The 22,917-nt window shown below is 43.6% G+C and overlaps 1 protein-coding gene across 1 annotated transcript in view; it reads left to right on the top strand.

The window, feature by feature from the left end:
- Positions 1-22,917, top strand: part of SEMA5A (semaphorin 5A) — a 368,380-nt gene that overhangs the window by 272,142 nt on the left and 73,321 nt on the right. Inside the window, exons 12-13 of the mRNA XM_077749424.1 lie at positions 5,101-5,218; positions 16,417-16,598. Coding sequence (XP_077605550.1) covers positions 5,101-5,218; positions 16,417-16,598 — 300 coding nt within the window. The remainder of the gene's footprint in view (positions 1-5,100; positions 5,219-16,416; positions 16,599-22,917) is intronic.

The raw sequence follows: 22,917 nt of genomic DNA on the forward strand, positions 1-22,917 counted from the left end.
GGTATGAAATATTTTGACGGAGGAAAACATATTTATCCACAAATGGAATATTTAATGAATGGACATTTGTGCTTGTAGAGGAGTTTTAATAGTTTGAGGGATAAGTGGAATGTCAAGAATGCACAAAGCTGTCAACATTATCAGAAGAAAGAGATGTTTTTACAAGCAGCTTTTCATGTAAAACAGCTTAAAATAGCCCCTGTGACCGTGTGACATTGTTTCACTTGTGCAGGCAGATTTGCAAACAGAAGCTTGAGGCCAGGTTAGAGGGTTGGTGGAATTTTCCTGTTTCCAGAATTTGAATTTTGTCTAACGGCCATGTTGCTTTAATAAAAAACGAAACAAAAACAAAAACAAAACACAAAAGGGAATTCAGGCCCTTTGAATGATTCAGTAAGGGTAGCTCTGTCCCACTGGCTCACCGCTGTGAAAATGGGATCGTGCCCGGACAGAATTCTGAGGTGTGGTAATGGCCTGTAACGTTCCGGCAAAATGGCCGGTTCGGTAAGACCGGATCACTGTGGGTCAGATCTCGCCTTCACAGCCAGGGGAGGTGACAGCAGGAAGCAGAAAGGTTCTTAATTCTCACCTGTGCCAAGGTCTGTCTCACCGTTGAAGGGTCTTTGGATTTCCAGAAACTTCCTTCAGAACATCTGCACAGGCAATGATTTGCTTACACTGAGCTTAGCGACAATATATGAACTTTCTTGTAGATAGAAAAATGCACTTTCCGCTCTCTCTTACACAGTCTTTCGCTTATTCTCATCTGTCTTATTCCCTGAAAAAAAACCTATGAAATCAATTGTGTGTCTTTAAAATGGTAAGTTCTTAACGTTGAGAAATTTGGGATATACATCATATACTATAAATACAGGGCAAATTCTACTCTGTGTAACTGATCATTGAAAGGATTCTTTACTTACAAGTAAGTTATTAAGGAATTATATGCCCAAACCTCCCGAACTAGAGAGTTCAAAAGACAGGTGCTCACACTCTGTGTTGTAAACTTGTGTTTGAAGAAGATGTTGTCTGAATTCGATAGAAAAAGGAAAAAGAAACCATCCACAGCTTCCTCGTCCCTCCTAAGCGCTGGACCTGTTTGTGCTCGTATGAGGATCGAAAAGTTTAGCTTAAAAAATAGGTGTTTTTTTTGTCGTCGTTACTGGTTTTAATTTTCAGGAGGGAGGAAAGGAGACTTACGAGAAATACATTTCCGGTGGATCACAGATAGGGAGTCAAATGAAATGACTGATCAAACACGAGAGGACTAGAAGGAATCCCGTGTAAGTGTTTTTATGATTTTTAAGCGTGGAAGCTCTTTGAAAGTATGGCACAAAATCCAGATGCTGTGTAGAAAAAGATTCAAAAACTGTACTGCATAAAATTTTAAAGCATCTGTATCTTGAGAAAAAAATTTAATGACAAGTAGGAAAAGTATTTGAAACATTATTGACAGAGGGTTAATTTTCTAATACAGAAATTTTCATGTGCAATGACTACATAAAAGGAGTGGAGCCAGTTCCAGTTCCAGTGGAAGCATGAAACAGGAATTGGTTACAAATAGGAAATTTGCACGAAAAGAAATACAATAATCCGTAAATGTACACACATACACTAAATCTTAATCTCACAACTGAATAAATAGAACAGATGAGTAGAAATGTGTTTTGATCTATCAGAAAGGACTAAGTTAGGGGAAAAAAGCATATTCCAGCATGGAATAGGGAGAGGAGAGTTACCCTCCAAATTGTTGACTGGTACAAAATTATTAATACCCAGAACTTCCATCTCATCAGCTCCATGTATAGAAGTTTATCTTGTAGAAAATACATACAGGAGCATCTGGGTGGCTCAGCCAGTTGAGCGTCTGACTTCGGCTCAAGTCACGATGTTGCATTTCATGGGTTTGAGCCCCACGTCAGGCTCTGTGCTGATAGCTAAGACCCTGGAACCTTTTTTGGATTCTGTGTCCCCATCTCTCTCTGCCCTTCCCCTGCGCACGCTCTCTCTCCCCCTCTCTCTCTCAAAAAATAAATAAACATTAAAAAATTTTTATACAAAAAAAGAAAATACATAGAAAGATGTGCATTACAGCCTTGCTTTTAAAGGATTTAAATAAAAGTTCGTTCCTCTAGATAACAGAATACTATACAGCCATATAAAGAATAAGGCGGAGCTGTATATACTGATGGAAGAAAATGTCATGGTATATTTTTTTCATTTTTCATTTTATATAGAGAGAGTGTGATGGGGGTAGAGGGACAGAGAGAGAAGGAGAAAGGGAATCTCAGAGCAGAGCCCAATGCAGAGCTTGATCCCACAACCCTGGGATCATGATCTGAGTTGAAATCAAGAGTCAGCTGCTTAACTGACTGAGACACCCAGGTGACCTGTCACAACGTATTTTTATGTGTAAAAAGCAAAACAGGCTGTGTGTACACTCCCCTCTGCATGTGTTACATATGAAAAACCAAAATATATATGTATATATAGACATATCCATGCATCAATATGTATTTGTGCAAAGAAAATATCCCCCAAATATATAAAAGTGTGAATAGTGCCTATTTCTTGGAAAGAAAAGCATATATTTTGTCCTTTGTAACTGTTTTGAGTTTTTGCATGAAAGTACTATGTACTTGGGGCGCCTGGGTGGCTTAGTCGGTTAAGCGTCCGACTTTCGCTTGGGTCATGATCTCGCGGTTCGTGGGTTCGAGCCCCGCGTCGGGCTCTGTGCTGACTGCCAGCTCAGAGCCTGGAGCCTGTTTCGGTCTGTGACTCCCTCTCTCTCTCTGACCCTCCCCTGCTCACGCTGTCTCTCTCTCTCTCTCCTAGAAATAAATTAAAAAATATATTAAAAAAAAAAAGAAAAGAAAGTACTATGTACTTGTTAAGGTAATTAAATAAGAAGCTACCTTAGACTGGAGCACCCTAAAACCTTGAGGGCTGACCTAAGCAAACCAAAACTGATGCCAGGGTCACTGAGCTTGTATCTGAGAATGTGAAACTTTGGAACAATGGATCTCAGTCAACCAGGCTTTCCCAAATAAGGCCACTGCTTAAGCTATAGCCAATCAAGTGATTTCCTTGGTTTGTTTCTGAGTCTTCTCTAGAAGATTCTCTCCCCTAGCTCCTGTCAGGGGAGCCTCCCAGCCTGTGCTTTCAGATTCACAATTTTAATGTACCTCAGTTTACATTTTAACATGTGCACGGTCACTTACCGTTCTAATGAGGCTATGGTGACAGCCCATTGTTTCACAGCCCTTCCCACCCAACCTCGTTCTGCTGTGAGAAGCGCCAGTTTTAACCATTTTCCTTTGAACTTCTTTGGGTGGTAAATACATATGACACAGCAACAATAAATAATAGTTTTATGCCATTAGTGCTTCATTTATTGTCCTTAGAGATATCTTCCCCTGCTGTGAGACTTCTACTTCATCTTTCCCTGCTTTAGTTTCTTCATTGTAAAGAAGATTGAGTTTATTTCATTTAAAATAAATGCAGTAGCTAATTGAAGTGTTGTATTTGTAAGGTTCTGTGTGGTTGGAATGAGCTAATAGAGGTCAAGTTCTTGGAGCAGTACTTTATATGTGGTTAACATATTCGACGTGTTAATTACGATTCTTTTGTAGCATTAATATTAACAATTTAATATTACTTGTAGCAGTTCCTTGGCCCACATTTGATACTTATGCTACGGTTTCTGGTCTTACTGCTGATTAATTGGTAATCCTCTAACAGATTTTCCCTGCTGTAAGGGGCCCCTTATCTCTAAGAGGACATTAACACTTCCCGGTGTACTAGCCTGCCTTTCTTTGCTTCCATTTCCTGCACGCCTGACCTCTTGGCCCCTTCAGAGAGAGAATTCTCCAGTGTTCAATGCCCTGCTTGCCTGCAGGGTCATCTTTTGTATAATTTTGACTCTATCACTGTCACTCTGTCTGCTTCCCTCCACCGCTGAACACCCTCTCTTGTGTTTATAACATATGGGCCAAATCTTCATCTAATGATGCCCCGGTGGTATATGAACTCTTTCATCGAGACAAAGCTAAAAGAAAATACCCACCATCTATATAACACTTCTGATATAATGTATTGAGTATAGGTGGAGCTATATTAAACACCTATTTAATTGAAAATTTTAATTCATTTTTAAGCTATGGTACCCAAAAGAAGACTTCCCTAATTTATCAATTTCAAACTAATGGTATTGAAGGGTTTTGGGTGTATTTGCTTGTCATTGTGCCAACTTCTTAAATCTTCTGTGCTTCAGTTTTCTCATCAATAAAGTAAAAATAATACTACCTCCCTCACCAGAGTTAAATGTCTCGGTGATACAATAGTTTGATATTTTATAGTAAGTGTTCAGCAAATAACATCTGTAACCAAAGTGATGATGATGGTAGTGGTGGTGATGATGGTGGTGGTAGTGATCTCAGTGGTGATGATGGTGCTGGTGCTGGTGGTGATGGTAGTGATGAGGATGGTGGTGATGGTGACAGTGATATTGATTATGATGATGGCGGCAGTGGTGGTGGTGGTGGTGATGATTATGAATGACGGAGGCGGTGGTGGTGATGTTGATCATGGTGATGTTGTGATGGTGGTGAGAGTGGTGGTGGTGATGATTATGATGATGATAAAGTGAAAATAATGTTCTTTATAAAAGTTGTGTCTGAAAGATAACAGGTTTTCAGCAAATTCTATCTTGTTAAAGAGGATGAAGATGGTGGTGATGGTGGTGGTGATGATAGTGACGAAGACGGTGGTGGTGGTGGTAACAACATCTAGTACTTTTGCACACTGCAAAATTCTGACTGACTTTATTCATGACACCAAAAGGCTCACATTGGCACGGTCATTTAGCTGTTTCCCCTGTATCTTAGGATACATATAGATATTTCAACCAAGAGTAATTAGTTGATTTCATTAGATGCTTACTGATGTATGTTGATGGCTTGTTCTTTAGTGTGTAGGCTAAAACCGAGTTTCTCATAACTAGTTCCCATATCAATTCATAAGGGCCAGACTCACCTAAGCTTACGTCTCTTGTAGTGGGTAAGGCTGCCTTTCTGTTGACCTTTGGGTGTGTGTTTACAGCGCCTGCATTGGGGCCCAGGACCCTTACTGCGGCTGGGACATGGTGATGAAGAAATGCACGAGCCTGGAGGAGAGCCTCAGCATGATGCAGTGGGAGCAGAGCGCCTCCAGTTGTCCCGTAAGTGCACGGCCTCAAAGCGCCGTCCCTGGGAACCCAGCTGTCTTAAATCCTAACCCACACCCCAGTGGTGGCCACACATCTGGGACCCTTCTTGCACACCCAGTCTGTCTCTCTCAACTCATTCAGCTCTTAGCTTCCACCAGAGCCACAAGGGATGTTGCCGTAAGCTTCTTGTCTGCTTTGAAGAGAAAAACTTTAAGAGACAACACTGCTGATTTGGAAATGGGGTGTAAGATCACTGTTTCATTCTTGGAGCTTCTCCCCAGAAATTGGCATGAACTATTTTGCCCTTTTTAGCGTTAATAAAACCGTGACTTCCACACCCAACAATTTCCTTTGGGAGCTGTAATTCCAGAAACTGAGATAAGTAGAGCTTTTAAAAGAATAGAGTAAAGGATGATACTATTGGACTCCAGATGGGACAGTCTTCCGGATCCTGCGCAGGGTCCCAGGAAGCTCTGGGAGAAACAGCATCGTGACCATTCCCACTGTGACCCCGCAGAAAGAAGAGAAACTCATTTCCATTCAGAGCTAGATTTTCCGAACCTATCGAGGAAAACGGTTTTCTTTGCCAATCATTTCTTTGAAGCCTCACTTGTAAGAAGCAGTTTAATTTTTCCCCTTTGTCTTGACAACCTTTAGTGCAGTAATAATCTCAGATTCTTTTTTCTGTCCTCAGAGAATATGAGCAATAGCTATTAGCCTCCGTATATTTAAAATGTGAAGTCACTGTGCTGTCACGTAGCTGCTGACGTGTCTCTGACCGTCAGTTCGGGCGCACCTCTGCAAGACAGAGGTGAGAACAGGCACGTTCCGGTATTTGACATCCATGCTGTTGCTCCGATGCAGATGTCCGGCGCGTCTGGACACACTGTTTCCTGAGAAGGGAACTGCTCTTTCCATTACCTGAGCCACACATTCATGCAGCCTATCCTAGGGGAAGGGGAAACCAGGCAATGATGGGAAGAGGAACACCAGGCAGCAACGTGAAGAAAGCTAGGGTTAGCAAAGCCAGCATCCTCTCCCAAATGTGGGCGCGAGATTGACGCCTTTTACAGCCAAGGTGTGTGTGATCACCACATCCAGGCTCTGAGCAGAGCTTAACAGGATTCGCTGCTAGACCGCTGGGCTGTTTAGTTTCAGATTTTCTCAATGTTTCTTGAAGTTGATTACAGAAATGCCAGCGTTTGGGCCAAGTTCTTTCTCATTTCTGAATAATACTTTAAAAGCCCAAAGATGTTCACCTTGAATCTTTGCAGCTAGGGAAAACTTAAATTTCTGAAATGTAGTTGTAAATTACAGGCATGCAGTTCCCAAGAATCAATGCTTCTTCTCACAGATGTATGATGTGGTGTTGTTAATGGCAAAAAAATGACAGAAGAATATAGTAACAGTTCTTAGAGTAGCAGTTCTTCTTAAGCGGTAAGGCCTTCGCCCTGCGACCCATGGTTTGGTGGGTATCTGAGACCTGCTTAATCATATAATGGAAGATACACACTCACCCACTTGGTTTGTAACAAATACACGTGTGATCTATTCTATAGGGAAAAAATGGAGATGACCTAACATTTAAAAGGCGGCCAGAGGGTCGTTCCTAAAGTTATCACTGCTGCTGAGAGCACAGTTTCTGTTATAAATTCAAAGAAGGTCACAGGATGACATGGACTTGCCCTGATGGGAGGGCGGCCCCTTCACATCTCCACTGTACAAAACCATCCCTGTTCCCCATCTCTGTCTGTCCTTCTGTCTCTCTCTCTATACATGCATGTCTATATATGCCTCTATGTGATGTATATAATATATACACTTTTGATAAGAATATGCAAAGCATCCAACAACAGATAGTAAATTATGTCACCTGGGGCAAAACACAGAAGAGGAAGATCTATATGTGTCTGATTTAGACAGGCTACCTTACAGAGAATAGGAAATCTCCTATTACCCAACTACTTGTCAAAAGATAAACTGAGGCATATTAATTTTAAGAGTCCATTTGAACCAAACTTAGTTCAAATGAGGTGACATCCAAACCAGCAGACAGAAAGGAGCTCCGAGGAGTGGTACAAGATGAAAGACTTCTATAGACAGAAATAAGTGGGAATGAGGAAGTTATACTAGGTAAAAAGGCAGGCTGGTTCTTGCAAAGTTATTTTTCCTTACTGGATGGAAGGGGTCTTTCAGGCAGATGACCTAACTAGTGCTGATTAGGCACTTCCTGATTGGCTTAAGATGTCCTTTTCTGGGAGAGCAACACTTAATTAAGTCAAGTCTCAGTTTGATGATGTGGAGCTTTTGGCATAAAAGATTGCATTTTGCGTCTGTAGTTTTGTTTTCTAACAACTATAGTCATTACACATCTCTTTCTAAAAATCTGTCTCTTAGAAAGAAATGAGCTAGGGGCGCCTGGGTGGCTCAGTTGGTTGAGTGTCCACCTTTGGCTCAGGTCATGATCTCATGGTTCGTAGGTTCAAGCCCCACATCAAGGCTCTGTGCTGACAGCTCAGAGCCTGGAGCCTGGTTTAGATTCTGTGTCTCCCTCTCTCTCTCAGCCCTTCGCCCACTCATGGTCTGTCTCTTTCTCTCGCTCTCTCTCTCCCCCCCAAAAATAAATAAACATTAAATTTTTCTTTAAAAAATGAGCTAGGTGAAAAGTATTAGCATTATTACAGAGTAGTCTTAGGTATTTTTAAAGGCTATTAAGATGTAATTTTGCTTCTATTTTATTTTTTAATTTTTGACTAAAATAGAAGAAAGGTTTAATTTTATTGGCCAAATCTACTGTATCTCTGTTGTTTCTGATATGCCGTTGGTTGTTCTATAAAGAAAAAAAATGCTGCAATGAACTGCAAGATGCAAACTGATTTCAGAGATGTTATTATATATACATATATATATACACACACACAGCAGTATAGAGTGTACAAATAGATACGTACACATATATTAAAATATCTTATAATCAGTTAAATAATTTTTATCTACATATCTATATCCAAAGGCAACTAAGATTTATAAGCTGAGTGATTTTCAAATGACACCAGAACATCTTATACCCAATATAAAAACCCAAAATGAACAACGAAAATGGAGATGCTATTATGTGGAGCTCACATAATGTGGATACAATGAGGGTAACACCAGTGTCTGTGGGAAACTACCAAGTCACAGTCAAGTCTTCACAGACTTCAGACCAATGACATAGCACAACTGAGTTCCCCGAAGTCAGTGCTGCATTCACAACATGGACAGATCCTCTGATCTCTAGAGAGGTCCACTTGGTGATGGAACCCTGGAAGCCTTCCCAGGGTTTCCCCAGGGACCTAGTGCACAAAAAGACCTATTTTCTATTAAAAGATTCCTATTTTAAAATGTTTATGGGGCGCCTGGGTTGCTCAGTGGGTTAAGCATCTGACTTCAGCTCAGGTCGTATTCTCATGGTTGTGGGTTCGAGCCCCACGTCAGGCTCTGTGCTGCCAGCTCAGAGCCTGAGGCCTGTTTCAGATTCTGTGTCTCCCTCTCTCTCTGACCCTCCCCTGTTCATGCTGTCTCTCTCTTTCTTGGAAATAAATAAAACATTTAAAAAAATGTTTAAAACGTTTATGGATCTCTGTTGTATAGGTGATAGAGCAATAATGACTGACATACAGATTAATGTTCTAGTGGCTTATATAATTATAATTGAAAACATTATTCTTAGTTTAAGAGACCTGGGGTGCTCAAGCAAGATCTAAACTTACAGATCTGGAGTGACTTGAATATTTTTCATGTCCCGCATAACTTACAACGTCGCTTAATGAGGATAGTATAGTCTTTTTTTTTTTTCAATGTTTTATTTATTTTTGAGAGAGATAGAGACAGCGTGAGCAGAGGAGGGTCAGAGAGAGACGGAGATACAGAATCCGAAAACAGGCTCCAGGCTCTGAGCTAGCTGTCAGCACAAAGCCTGATGAGGGGCTCGAACCTACGAATCATGAGATCATGACCTGAGCTGAAGTCAGATGCCTAACCAACTGAGCCACCCAGGCACCCCGAGGATAGTGTAGTCTTAAGATTCGACCTGGGCTTTATTATGCCCAAACCCCATCCACATCCTTTGTGGGTACAGTATCCATCATACAATTAGTCCCTGTTCCAAAATACATTGTGCAATAACTAGTAAACTATGTATACTAAATAAGCACCATGATGGCTTGCAATTACTAGTTTCTTCCCAGGACACTGTGTAAGGAGCACCTTTAGAGAGAAAAGATGCTCTAGCAAGGAATAAGCCCAGAGCCCTCCATTTAGATAGTGGCACCATAGACCAAAGAGTTGATAGAAGATTCAAAAACTAGATTGTGAAAGAAATCAGGACCTAAGTCCAGTGCTTCTGACTTTATCCTCAACCTACAAGACAATGACATTCCCAGCGGTCAAAGTCTCCCCAGAGCAGTGGCTGATGGGTGCACCCATTGACAGGTGACCCAGTGGTTACCTTGTGTATTATGCTTGGATAGCAGGTTTTGTGAATTTTGTAGTGAAATCTACTGCAAAATAAGGAAAAAGGAACTAAGGGTAATTGCGTGTCTACACCATGTGCTAAGTGGTGTGTTAGGCCATTTCAATGGAGTATCTCCTTGGATATTCATGACCCCCTAGGGATGAGCAGCACTTCTTCCATTTTACGAGTGAAAGACCGGTGGCTCCAAGGTAATAAAGACTCTGCCCCTACCTGTCCATCCTGTCCGAGGCCACCGGGTGCTTGCGCTTAGTCCTCTTCAAAGGTGCTGTCTTTCCCTTGAGTAATTAATTCACTCATGGAGAGAGACTTAGGGATATTACGTTGATGTTGTAACGTGAAGACGGTTCTTCCCAAGGAGCAGATCCAATATCCTGTTGTGTTGCAATCTCTGACCAAAGGTACATGAAACTTTGAAAATGCATGAAGGAAGATCTCTTGACTTCTGAGAAAACATCCCAGTAGAAAATATAGGAGTTCAATTTAGTTATAAGAGCACGATGGTTGGAGTACAGTAAGAACTTAAAGGTGTACTCCATGGATTTCTGTACCCATCAAATGCATCTACATGCTTGGTTACCTGGGAATTAATGAATTGGACACAAGTGATTCAAACGTGGGATTAGAGGTTATGCTTGTTAGCAAAAATTCCGTCTTACTCAGCTAGCACTTAGAGATCCACTATTTCCGAGGTAAAGGGACATTTGCTATTAGACAATTAGGGAGACAAGTATAAGTGCTGGTTTTCACAAGACTCTCATCAGGGAAGGCTCTACGAATCACATTACAGAATGAAGCGGCTAAGATCGCAGGCTCTCGATTAGTTTGTTTACACTGATTCTTGGGTCCCTCTCAACGAGTGTGACTCTGAATAAATTGAGCCTAATCTGAACCTCAATACCCCTCTCTGTAAAATGGGAAGTAGGTAGCGGGGACATTGTGAAGATTCCAGAGTTAACACACAGAAATCACTCATCACAGTGCCTGGCATCCACTAAAATACCTACATGCAGTATATGTTTTACTGTGGCTTAATAATTAATATTTCATAAAGCGAAGCACATACCTCAAATAGGAAGTGCTTGGCAGAAACCTGGAGATAGCAGAACCACAGATAATATATTCGAGACAGCTTTATTTCCGATTTCTAATTTTTTATTTATTTTTTTTTAAATGTTTTTTTATTTATTTCTAGGAGAGAGAGAGAGACAGCGTGAGCAGGGGAGGGTCAGAGAGAGAGGGAGTCACAGACTGAAACAGGCTCCAGGCTCTGAGCTGGCAGTCAGCACAGGGCCCGACGCGGGGCTCGAACCCACGAACCGCGAGATCATGACCTAAGCGAAAGTCGGACGCTTAACCGACTAAGCCACCCAGGCGCCCCAGCGATTTCTAATTTTTTAAATGTTTTATTTATTTCTGAGAGAGAGAGAGAAAGAGAGAGAGAGAGAGAGCGAGCAGGGGAGGATCAGAGGGAGAGGGAGATATAGAATCTGAAACAGGCTCCAGGGTCCGAGCTGTCAGCACAGAGCCCGACGTGGGGCTCGAACCCACGAACCATGAGATCATGACCTGAGCCAAAATCGGACGCTTAACCGACTGAGCCACCCAGGCGTCCCTATTTCCGATTTCTAAAGAAAACCAACAAAATATAAAAATACCTGTATGGAAAAGGGAAGCAGCAGAACAAAGCCCATTATTCGTGGATCTGTGGATCTGTTCCCTAGGCAGGTTCTCGAAGTGACACACTCCGCATCAAAAGGAGCACATGGTTAATGTGGGTGAGAGAGCCCTCGGCAACTGCCCCTGTGCTTTTCTGCGTGTCGCAAGTTCTTCTTGCTCCAGAAGTTAATAGAATCAACTGCACTGGACCTGGATTGAAAATACTCAACGTCTGCAGCTACCCCCACTCTTACCCTGCGATGCCATCACCATATTCTCTTACAAATGACTGGCCAGTGGTGTTTGTTTTCCTTTCCAGTGTATTTACCACAATAACTATTCTATTATTTTCTACCTCATTCCATTCCATTCTTTCACTTACCAACACTCGTTTCAAACTCTTCCTCTATTTCTCTGTCATATTAGCTCATCTTTTGCTCATTCATGCATTTGGAAAAAGAACATGTGTAGCATTTCTTTGCCTGAAGAATATTATCTTATGCCAGTGCCCAAACCGGGAAATAAAAGGCTGTCTAGTGCAGTGAGTTCTTTCTTCCCCTCTGAGTTCTACTGAGGTAGAATTGATACAGCCTTACACAGCGCTGTGGAAGGTGAGGTGTGCAGCCCAGTGACTTGCATGTACTGTGCAGTGATCTCCACAGAAAGTTCAGTTAACACCCATCATCTCCTGCAGATACCTCCCCAAAAAAGGTGTTTCTTTTCCCTCTTGTGAAAAAAAGAATCTTTTCTTAGCAACTTTCAAATGTCCCATCCAGCGGTGTGAACTACAGTCATCATATCACACATGGCATCCCCAAGGCATATTTATCTTAAAACTGGAAGTTAGTACCTTTTTTTTTTTAAGTGTATTTATTTATTTTGAGAGAGAGCATGCGTGGGAGGTGGGGAGGGACAGAGAGAGAGAGAGAGAAAATCCAAAGCAGGCTCTGCACCAGTAGTTGGAGACCAACACCAGGCTTGAACTCACAAACCGTGGGATCATGACCTGAGCCAAAACCAAGAGTTGGATGCTTAACTGACTGAGCCCTCTGGGCGCCCTGAAGTTTCTACGTTTTGACCTTCCTCTCGTTCCTCCCCCAACCTTACCCTACACACGAGGTAGCCACAAATCTGATCCTTTTTTCTGTGACTATGGGTTCTTTTTAGATTTCACTTATATCTGATATCATACAGTATTTGTCTTTCTCTGACTTATTGCACTTAGCATAATGCCCTCAGGGTCCATTCATGTTTTCCCAAATGGAAAGGTTTCCTTTTCTTTTAAGGCTGAATAGTATTCATATATGAGTACTTATAGTATTCATATGAGATTCATATATATCTGAAGAATATATTATACATATGAGGTGTATATATATGAGATAGCTCATATATATATATATTTTATATATACTATATAGAAGTGTGGTATATATAACATATTTTCTTTATCCACTCCTCCTTCGATGGACACGTAGGTTGTTTCCATGTCTTGTCTATCATAAGTGATGTTACAGTGACTGTGGGGATGCTGTTAGCTGTTCAACACAGTGATCTGGTTTCCTTCAGCTGTAAACCCCGAAGCAGAATTGTTGGATCATATGGTAGTTCACTGTTCCTTGAGAAACAGTGGTTCTTAACTGGAGGAGATTTTGCCCCCAGGGACATCTAGCAAAGTCCAGAGAAATGTTGGTTGTCACAACCAGGGCTGGTAGGGTACTGGCATCTAGCGGGGTGACAAGGGAGGTCACTGATGCACGGGGCAGCCCCCACGACAAAGAATCCTCCAGCCCAAATGTCAACAGTGCTGAGGTTTGAAAACCCTGGTCTCATGGAAAGGAAAATGCCGACCAGTACCTCCAATTATACCTTCCAAATTGTGACTTGGACCATCTTTGGCGAGTTACAAAATTTTCTTACATCTACGTTTGCTTTTTCTGTAAAAAGAGTATGTAATGATCGTGTCCAGTTATTACCTAAACAGAACTGAATTCCCCGTGAACAGGGTCTTACAAAGGACCAGTTTCATCCTGCAGCCATGGGGAAGCAACAGTGTGAGGACTGATTCTCCCCTCCAGTTTGGGGAAGCTGTGGGTGAGCAGCTCTTATTTCCTGGGCCTGCTTCTCCACGGGGGTCCCGAGCAGCGAATTCTCACAGAACAGTGTCCACAGCAGAGAGCATTCTGCTTTTATCCAGAGGAATGTCATTTCTGGAATCCTCTTTCACTCTCCTCTTGAGTTTCATTGACCAGAATCTGGCCACATGTTCTTTCATGGGCCCAACACTGGCCCAGGTGAGTGGGGCTCCTTAGACCCACCTGCTAAGGGCATGACTGGTGATACCAACTGAACCCTCCCCAGTTACCTGCAGTCTCCTGAGGATGGGAATGGTGAGGAACTATCCCCACGATGAGTGTGAAAACCCTTTTATTCAAAGTGATTCTTTCATAAAGAAACACCATTCACGCTGGCTGGTGTTCTTGCCCTTTGGGCTGAAGAAAGTTCTCAGCTTCCCTCCAGGACTGGAGATTTAGTTCAAGAGAGAGCATGAATTGGTCAGGAACCTCAAAGTTGTCAGGAAACAGGCAGTGCCTCTGACTCCTCCTCTCTGTGTCTGTCCGTCTGTCTGCCTGCCTGTTCTGTCTCTTACTTGTATCTGCCCCACACTGATTTCTCTTCGAGTCATCCTACTGATGAATTTAGCTCGTATGAAGTTTACCTTGGTTGTGGGTTTGACTCATGACCTAAGTAAGTTTCCATCACAAACTGCCCTCTTTCAGCGTCCTGGATGATTTCTGTCTCCGTGTTCATTCCTTTGTCGTCATCACAGTGGACTTCTCCTGGCTTAGTGCGTCTTCAGTTTCTCCATCTTCTGTGGGTTTCACACTTCCTCAAAACCTCCGGTAGCTGAAGAGACCCCAACAGTCCCCATGCCTATTTCCGTCATATGTTAGACAAAGAACCAGAGGTCGAGAAGAGAGGCAAAGGGAAGGGACCAGGTGTCTCACCGGGTGTCGGTTTCCTGGTCTTCTGGGCAGTTTTCACTCCCCTCCCCACCCACTCTCTGCCCCATGGGCCTGTCCCTCCCCACTTGCAGCTTGGCCCCCACCCAGGCTTCCCCGTTGTCTTGGGTTTAGATAGTGGGTAACCTGGGCAGCAGCAGAGAGACTGGGTATGTCTTCCTTGCTGTCTTTCAGCTTAGGCTGCAGCGCTGTGAGGCTACCCTTCCCCAGGCTCTGCCCCTCACACAGCCCCTGTAACCCGTTCTCTCTCTGAAAGGCCAAGGACAGTTACAGGTTTGGATTTAAAGACACGTGGGGGGGATTTGTTAGCTCGGGCCCCGTGTTAATCACAGTGAAGGCAACAGCCGATCCCGCCCTCCCTACGTTAGAGCCTTTGGGAGGAGGCAAGAAGGAGAGCTGGTCAGTGGGGAGAGGGCGGATGTGGGAACTCCCACGTGGCAGGGCCTTTGCTGCTTCAAGAACATTTTGGTGTGAATAATCAGTGGCTTTGGTCAGCTTGTCACGTGGGGCTTGGTTCTCCGAGAAAACACTGAAGGCTCCGGGGAAATTTATGGTCAGAGTACGAGCTGCATTTTTATCGACCTTGGAAAGGGAGGCGTCTTCCTCTTGGGAAGAATCTGCTTTTGGGTGTTCACTGTCACTCTGGGTCAGGTCCAGTGAGTCGCCTCGAATCCAGCTCCATTCCCTCCTCGTTGCTTCTTCTCGAAAAGAACCAGGCATGGTAAGGAATTCTGGAGTTTCCTCCACCCGGTGGGTATAGAAGGGCGGGGTACTGACAAGGGGGAGGCAGAGAATCAGACTGTGGCCGTTGGAGGTGACACGCCAGCCGCCGGCCGTGTCCGAGCAGGTGGACACGCTTCGTGCGGGCTCCGTCCTGCTGCCTTTGGAGAGATGACAGAACAGAAGTAAAGCTCACCTGTGTTTTTCACACGCAGAATACGGCGTTGGCGCTTTTCTGAAGTGGGGAAGTACAGGTAGAGTCCGTAGCCTGGAAAGAATGAATTCTCTCATCCGTGGAGTCCTGTTTTGTGTGGACGATGAGTCTTCAAAGTGTCACGACTGGTGTAGGGCAGGGGCGAGCAGCTGAGTGCAGTGGAGGGGAAGCGAAAGCACACAGTTACTTACATTTCCCTTCGTGCCTCACGCTTTCTAACAAACACCGAAGTCGCCATATTAAGTTTAGGAGTCTGGACTCGAGGCCTCCTTCCAGCCCCTCAGAGGGAGGCTGCTTTCTCCTGCAGGGAGACTGAGGACTCGGCCCCAGGAGCCACGGACCGTGGGAACACCCCGCGTCTCTCTTGTCAGAGGTGACGGAGGTGGTCCAGTCTTCCGTGTCTGTGGGGAGCACCGTCCACCCAGGTGGCAGCTGACGCAGGCCCCAGCAGCCTTCCTAGATCGGGGGTGCAGGTTGGACAGCCCCGTCTTTGCCCGCACACCCAGCTCAGAGCTCAGAGCCCCTTCCTTGCCCCAACCTGCAGGAGCCGTTTCCTTCCAGACCCTTCCTTGCTGGGAGGTTACAGTGTGGCTCTGCCCGGGATAAGCCTACCGGGCAGTACAGTCCCACTGCTGTAATGGGCTCTAAATTAAATGTTGGCAGTTTGTGCTGACATTTGAGCTACACCAGGTCTTAAATGAAACTAACTGGCCGATCTTTCTTTTAAGGGACATAAAAATGCTGCAGAGTTGCACATCTGTGATTTCTCACTCCACTTCTGCTCGTTCTTTGGGTTTCTCACATTAGCGGACAGTTCTGCGGTCAGCTGATTTCCAAGCCCTTGGCACCCTTCACTCCCCTCCCTCGTCTCCTCCTCCCCCACCACCCCCCTTCTTCTCCATCACCGCCTCCACCAATGACCTCTGCCGCCTTATTTTGATATACCTCCCTGTTCATCCCTCTTTAACTGTAACATCAAAATATTCTCGATGTGCTCTGACTATAGTGTGAGAGACCATTCAGTGTTTCACTGTTTACAGCCCTAACCCTTCTGACATCCTCACTTGTGTCTGCTTCCTAGACGAGGAATCTCACCGTGGACGGGCACTTTGGCACGTGGTCTCCGTGGACGCCCTGCACACACACCGATGGCAGCGCCGTGGGATCCTGCCTGTGTCGCACCCGCTCCTGCGACAGCCCGGCCCCCCAGTGCGGAGGCTGGCAGTGTGAGGGTCCCCGCATGGAGATCGCCAACTGCTCCAGGTGAGCCTCTCCTGACACTGGTGCCCTTCCATGTGTGTGAGTGGACTCCTGAGTGTGCGGACATCATCTTTCGTGTACCCCTCCCCTTTTCTAGAGAAAGACAGGGGCACTTACCACTTAAAAGTTAGACGATCAGGGACGCCTAGGTGGTTCAGTCGGTTCATCGGCTAACTTTGGCTCAGGCCATGATCTATCTCATGGTTCGTGCGTGCAAGCCCCGCCTTGGGATCCGTGCTCAGAGCCTGGAGCTGCTTCAGATTCTGTGTCTCCTTCTCTCTCTCTGCCCCTCCCCCACTCAAGCTCTGTCTCTGTCTCTCTCAAAAATAAATATTTTAAAAAGTTAAAAAAAAGTTACACAATCTACTGAAGGAGATTTTTTTTTTTTACTTACTTTACTTTTACCTTTTTTAATGTTTATTTTTGAGAGAGATGGAGAGTGAGCCAGGGAAGGGCAGAGAGAGAGGGAGACATAGAATCTGAAGCAGGCTCCTGGCTCTGAGCTGTCAGCACAGAGCCCGACATGGGACTTGAACCCATGAACTGTGAGATCACGACCTGGGCTGAAGTCAGACACTTAACCAGCTGAGCCACCCAGACACTGCTAGAAGGAGATTTTAAATAGTAAATCTAAACGTGTTTTTTTTTTTTTCTAGGAGAGAGAGAGAGCGTGAGCAGGGGAGGGTCAGAGAGAGAGGGAGTCACAGACTGAAACAGGCTCCAGGCTCCGAGCTGGCAGTCAGCACAGAGCCCGACGCGGGGCTCGAACCCACGAACCGCGAGATCATGACCTAAGCGAAAGTCGGACGCTTAACCGACTAAGCCACCCAGGCGCCCCAAATCTAAACGTGTTTAATGTGTTCATTAGGAAACCTATTTGCAGTGTGTGTGATGTTATTGTTTTCTTTGCAGGAAATGTCTGTGTCAATTAAAACTCTTTTCTGGAACATGTAGGCTAATAGTCCCTACGGGTAGAACACAACACATTCATTGTGAACTGGCCTCATCCAGGTGGCCCTTCCCAGTCCTCCTTTTCCTTCGCCAGCATCAGGGACCCCAATGGCTAGACGCATGCCAGTGCCACGGGCTCTGCACCCTGGCCTGGCCCTTGGGCGCCTCCTGAGGATGAAAGCAAGTCTGAAATCAGATTTGGCCACACTCAGAAAACTGTGACACAGCCAGTTCTTGAAAATGACTGAGTCCCAGCTCCCTGTCCCTCAGGCTTGCTGACAAGCATGCACATGGAGGTTCACGTGAAGCAGATGTGACGCTACTGGCCACAGATTTGCCAACATTTAGTCAGGCCCGGGAAAGGCAGCCTGTGCAATCAAGGCAGCCACTACAGGCCAGAGAGCCCCGGCCTCACCCCCAATCCATGCGAGGACAGAGGTGCGTGCAGGGTGTCAGCTCACCCAATCCTGACCTCACATCCCACACCAAACAAATTATCCCCAGTAGCCCTCGTACTAATAAGTGTCCCCTCGTGCAGACGCGGGAAGCGACATGCACTGTTTGCAGCAGCCTCCTTGAGGGTGTGAAGAGCAAGGGGGAATAGTTCCGGTAGCTTCAGAGGCTACCCATGGAGTTGATATTCCGGAAACTGTAAAGGACAGATCTGGGGTAGCAGCCAGAGTTCTGGGATCGCATGCCCACGCGTGTACATGGCTTGTTCACCATGTCTGTCCTCGGACAGAATGAGTTTCTAGAAGCAGCGGTCTTCACGGAAAGTTGCTCATCTGCCCCCTATCAAATAACGTGGATAAACTAGATACCCCTCAAATACTTGTAGATCAACATCTAATTGTTTCTCATCAAAACTTTAAGTAGTTGTGGGCACCTGGGTGGCTCAGTCTACTGAGTGTCCAACTCTTGATTTCAGCTCAAGTCCATGATCACGTCCCACCCACATCGGGCTCTGTGCCGACTGTGTGGAGCCTGCTTGGGATTCTCCCCTCTCTCTCTGCTTCTGTCTCCCTCTCTCTCAAAATAGATAAATAAACATAAAGTTTTAGTAGTTGCAAAGATATAATTTCTGTTCCATCCTATTTAAATGTGTAATGGAATCTAAATGCTTTAGTGATTTGATAGCTGCCTGCTCATTTAAGAAATTGATAAACAGCCTCTAATTTAATATTTAGAACATTTACATTTTTCCTTCTTTAATTTCTTATTTTTATTCTCTATCCCTTATAGAATCTTATCCTAATATATTACGCTTTTATGCTTAAAAGTCTTACACTGGTCACCATATCATGCTTCTCTGCAACCACCAGAATAACAAATTATATAAATGGAATTTAAAAACAAAATTTATATTTCTGATAACCATAGGCTTTATGGTTAAATATTTTAAATATATATTTTTAAAATTAGCATCCAGTTAATCTAAAAGCCATCAATATTACACATTTTGAGCCATCCTTTTTTAACACTTTAATTTTCAATTTTATTGGAAATTCATTCCTTCAGGCAATTTTTTTCTTAAATTCCCAATTACTTTTCCTCTTTTAGGCATGAGTGCAACTTCTTGCCTGATTTGGGGAAGGCTTAGCATCTATTCCATTCTTACATTTTTATTTTCCTAGCTACAAGTACTGACAGGTATGACTCCTGAAAGTAGATAGAAATATAAGATCATAGCATTTCCAAGCAGTTTTCTGAATTCTTTCGAAGTTATCTGCCGAAAGCATGGTGATCTAATACCAAAGAATGTTTTTATTGCCCCATATCTGTTGATAGCCTGTTTATGTTGGCCTTTAAGTTTGCTAGAAATAAAGAATTGCCATGCACCTAACCTGCAAACTCCCATTTTTGCTCACTCACTACTGTTAAAGACTTCCTCAGTGTGTGCAGAGCACGTCAGAAGGCCTTTATGAAGTCTGATCAGAGGTTTCCAATTAAACCTGCTCTTCTTTATTTATAGGCACCTTGTTTAACCCAATGTAAGTGTTGGGAAATTCAAAATATTGCTCACTCAATACATTTTACAAGGGTATCTTTGATTAAATGCTGTTATGACGTCACATCATTAAATATGTTTTTCTTCTCAATATCTTGGAGCTGCAGATTGAGGTCATTCAACACATGAAATGAAATCCACAATATAAAGGAATTAGCTAAACCAGACTTTCAAAGCAGGGCCGAGTCAGACTTAAAAATGGATCGGGAAAATAGGGTTTCGTTTTACAATTAAAGTAAACATTTGAATATGCATTCTTATGACACCATGCCACTTCTGAGTCCTAATTCCTAGGGAGGAGAAAGGGAGCCATGGAGAGAAGGAGGAGAGGGAGAAATAAAACTAGCCAGTAGGAAAGCAGGTCAAAGGAAAGTCTGGATCCTTGATAGGAGTTTGTCATCTAAATGAAATAAGTTTCTACAAGCTTCCATTTTCCTTACCTATACCTCCCTTTATGGGACTTCTCACTGGGAGGAAAGCCTATGCCTGACCTGGGTTGGTCAGGACACAGAGACTTGTGTGCAGGAAGGAGGTTGGGGAATGTCCCAAGCGTCAACACATGGGAAGGAAGGAAGGAAGGAAGGAAGGAAGGAAGGGAGGGAGGAAGGAAGGAAGGAAGGAAGGGAGGAAGGGAGGGAGGGAGGGAGGAAGGAAGGAAGGGCCGGCCAACAGCCCTAGAAAAGGACTCAGCCAATGGTACAGGGAACCCCCTTGCTGGGACGGCCCTTGAGGGTGGTTAGATCTTCTCAACTGCAGGTCCAAGCCCCCCAGCCCCCTGGGCAGCTGGAGACGCCAGGGCTGCAGTCCGTGGGGGGCTTTGACAGTAGCTGGGGGATGGAAGAAGCCCAGTTGTTGACCAACAGCTCTGCGCTGCTCTGAGCCCAGAGCACCCCAACTCAGTTAATGTCCCAGTACTGAGTAACCAGAAAACAGACTCCAACAGTGATTCCCTGGGTTGGTTTCCTGTCTCCTCTGCTTATTTTTGTTGTTGCCAGATTGACTATTTTACTGGAGTCAGTTTGCTCCCTTCCCCTGTACCTACAGCGCCATGACCAAAGCAGCCTCTTAGATTTTAAAACAAGCATCAGGAGAGGCGCCTGGGTGGCTCAGTTGGTTAAGTGTCCGACTTCGGCTCAGGTCATGGTCTCATGATTGTGGTTTCGAGCCCTGCGTCAGGCTCTGTGCTGACAGCTAAGCCTGCTTCAGATTCTGTGTCTCCCTCTCTCTCTGACCCTCCCCTGCTCACACTGTCTCTCTCCTCTCTCTCTCTCTCTCTCAGAAATAAATAAAACGTTAAAAAATTAAAAAAAAAATAAAAGGAGCATCAGGAAAGCTTCTCAAATCAGCCTCCAAGCTCCCTCCTCACTTGCTTGTTAATTTACAGTATTTCTAAAAAGTATTATCTTGTTTCCACGAGCCTATTCAGAATGCAGGGACCTCTGGTCACATCTCCTCTGATGTCCCAAATACTGCAGATCACGCCAGGCAATAGCTCACTAGGGGAGCCCAGAGCACAGGGGCGCTCCCTGCCCAAGAGGAGAAGCGGTTGAAGGAGGTGGGGCGAGGTTCAAGGGTGCACTCTGCCCTCTGCTCCCCTTCTCAGGCCAGCCCAGGTCACTCCACAAGGTTGATAGGAGACCACAGAGCTACATAGATTAGATTATTTATGTTACTACAGATAACAGAGGCATGTCATCATGGCATTCTTTCCACAAAACTAAGAGGGCTTCCATCGAGGCATGGGAGAAACTTTATACAAGTTACAGAGCTGTTACTCTTTGAAGATTATGATCAGTGACCGATATTCTTTTTTATACTGTTTAATGGGACAAAAGGACTATCAAGTGTGTGAGTGCACCTTGTTTATTGATACCTCTTTGGCTTCGGTTCTAGTAGAAATGGCATCCTCTAAACAGACCAGCAATGTAATTAGTGGTGATTTTCAGATTAGTAATTAAATAATGGAACCCATTTTAGTGGTGCTTCAAATGCACACGTGGGTTGTTTTGGACTGATTTAATCCTCAAAATGATTCATCGGCTGATACATGCTTACTTCGTGCTGCTTAGTGACTGCCTGCCACAATGTTGTAAGACTGCAAACCAGGTGCAAAGGACAGACCCACACATAGACAATTGCTCTCATTTCCTGACTTATTATATTTCTGTTATTTATATACACTTCCATTTACTCACTTCCCTGTATACAACATGTCCCCTATATTGTAAATAGAGTATATCACAAACTGTCATGTTTGTTAACAGGTTTAGGAAACTAAGAATTTCCAAACAATTTTCAAAGCAAAGTTTCCTTCACTAACAGTTTTGCTAACAAGTAAAGAAATTTTGGAAGTAAAAAGATCCTTTTATTTATGTTACAATAGCTATTTTTGTATAGAACTCAATGCATCATTTGGATTTCTTTAAAAAAATTTATGTAAGTAACAGGGTATATAAGATACTGATTATCTTTATGACCAACTTGCAAGGATCTGTTGTTTTTTTGTGATTACTTGGCTAAATTATCATAAAGCAGCTTTCTTATAATATCATACAGTAAAGTATCACTATCTACATTTATATCATGAAGAAGTTTCAGAAAATAGGGAAATATGAAATATACAGAGTTTTTTCAGAGGAATTATCACTTGAAATTATTTGAGAAATTATATGTTCAGAATATTGTTTATACCTTGAGCTTCAATACAGGGGTGGATCTGCATGTTTTTAAAGGAGTGTATGAAATAAAAATAATGTCAGTCAGTTTTTTTCAGGGGAAAAGTCCAATGAGGATAACATATCTATAGAAAAGCAGATGTGATTAGAGAAATATATTCCACATGCAGTAGACTTTTCACATGGGAGTTTGGATTCTGGGTTTAACAGACATTTTAACAAATATCTAAGGATTTTAAGGATTTAATAAATCCTTAAAAATGTTTTAATAAATCCTTTTTTTTTTTAAATGTTTTATTTATTTCTAGGAGAGAGAGAGACAGCATGAGCAGGGGAGAGTCAGAGAGAGAGGGAGTCACAGACTGAAACAGGATCCAGGCTCTGAGCTGGCAGTCAGCACAGAGCCCGACACGGGGCCCGAACCCACGAACCACAAGATCATGACCTAAGCGAAAGTCAGACGCTTAACCGACTAAGCCACCCAGGCGCCCCTTAATAAATCCTTAAAACTGCCTACAATTTGTTCTTTAATAGTTTAAATTACAAACATGCTGAATGCAGGCATTTCAAGGGAAAAGTACAATATTAAACAAAAAATCCTTTAGCTGTCAGTGGCAATTAACTTTATAAACTACTTTTATACAAGCTATTTCTTTTATTTTAATTTTATATTTTATATGACTATGAT

This window comes from Crocuta crocuta, unplaced genomic scaffold (genome assembly GCF_008692635.1).
Source record: "Crocuta crocuta isolate KB4526 unplaced genomic scaffold, BGI_CrCroc_1.0 scaffold89, whole genome shotgun sequence".
Classification (NCBI taxonomy): Eukaryota; Metazoa; Chordata; class Mammalia; order Carnivora; family Hyaenidae; genus Crocuta; species Crocuta crocuta.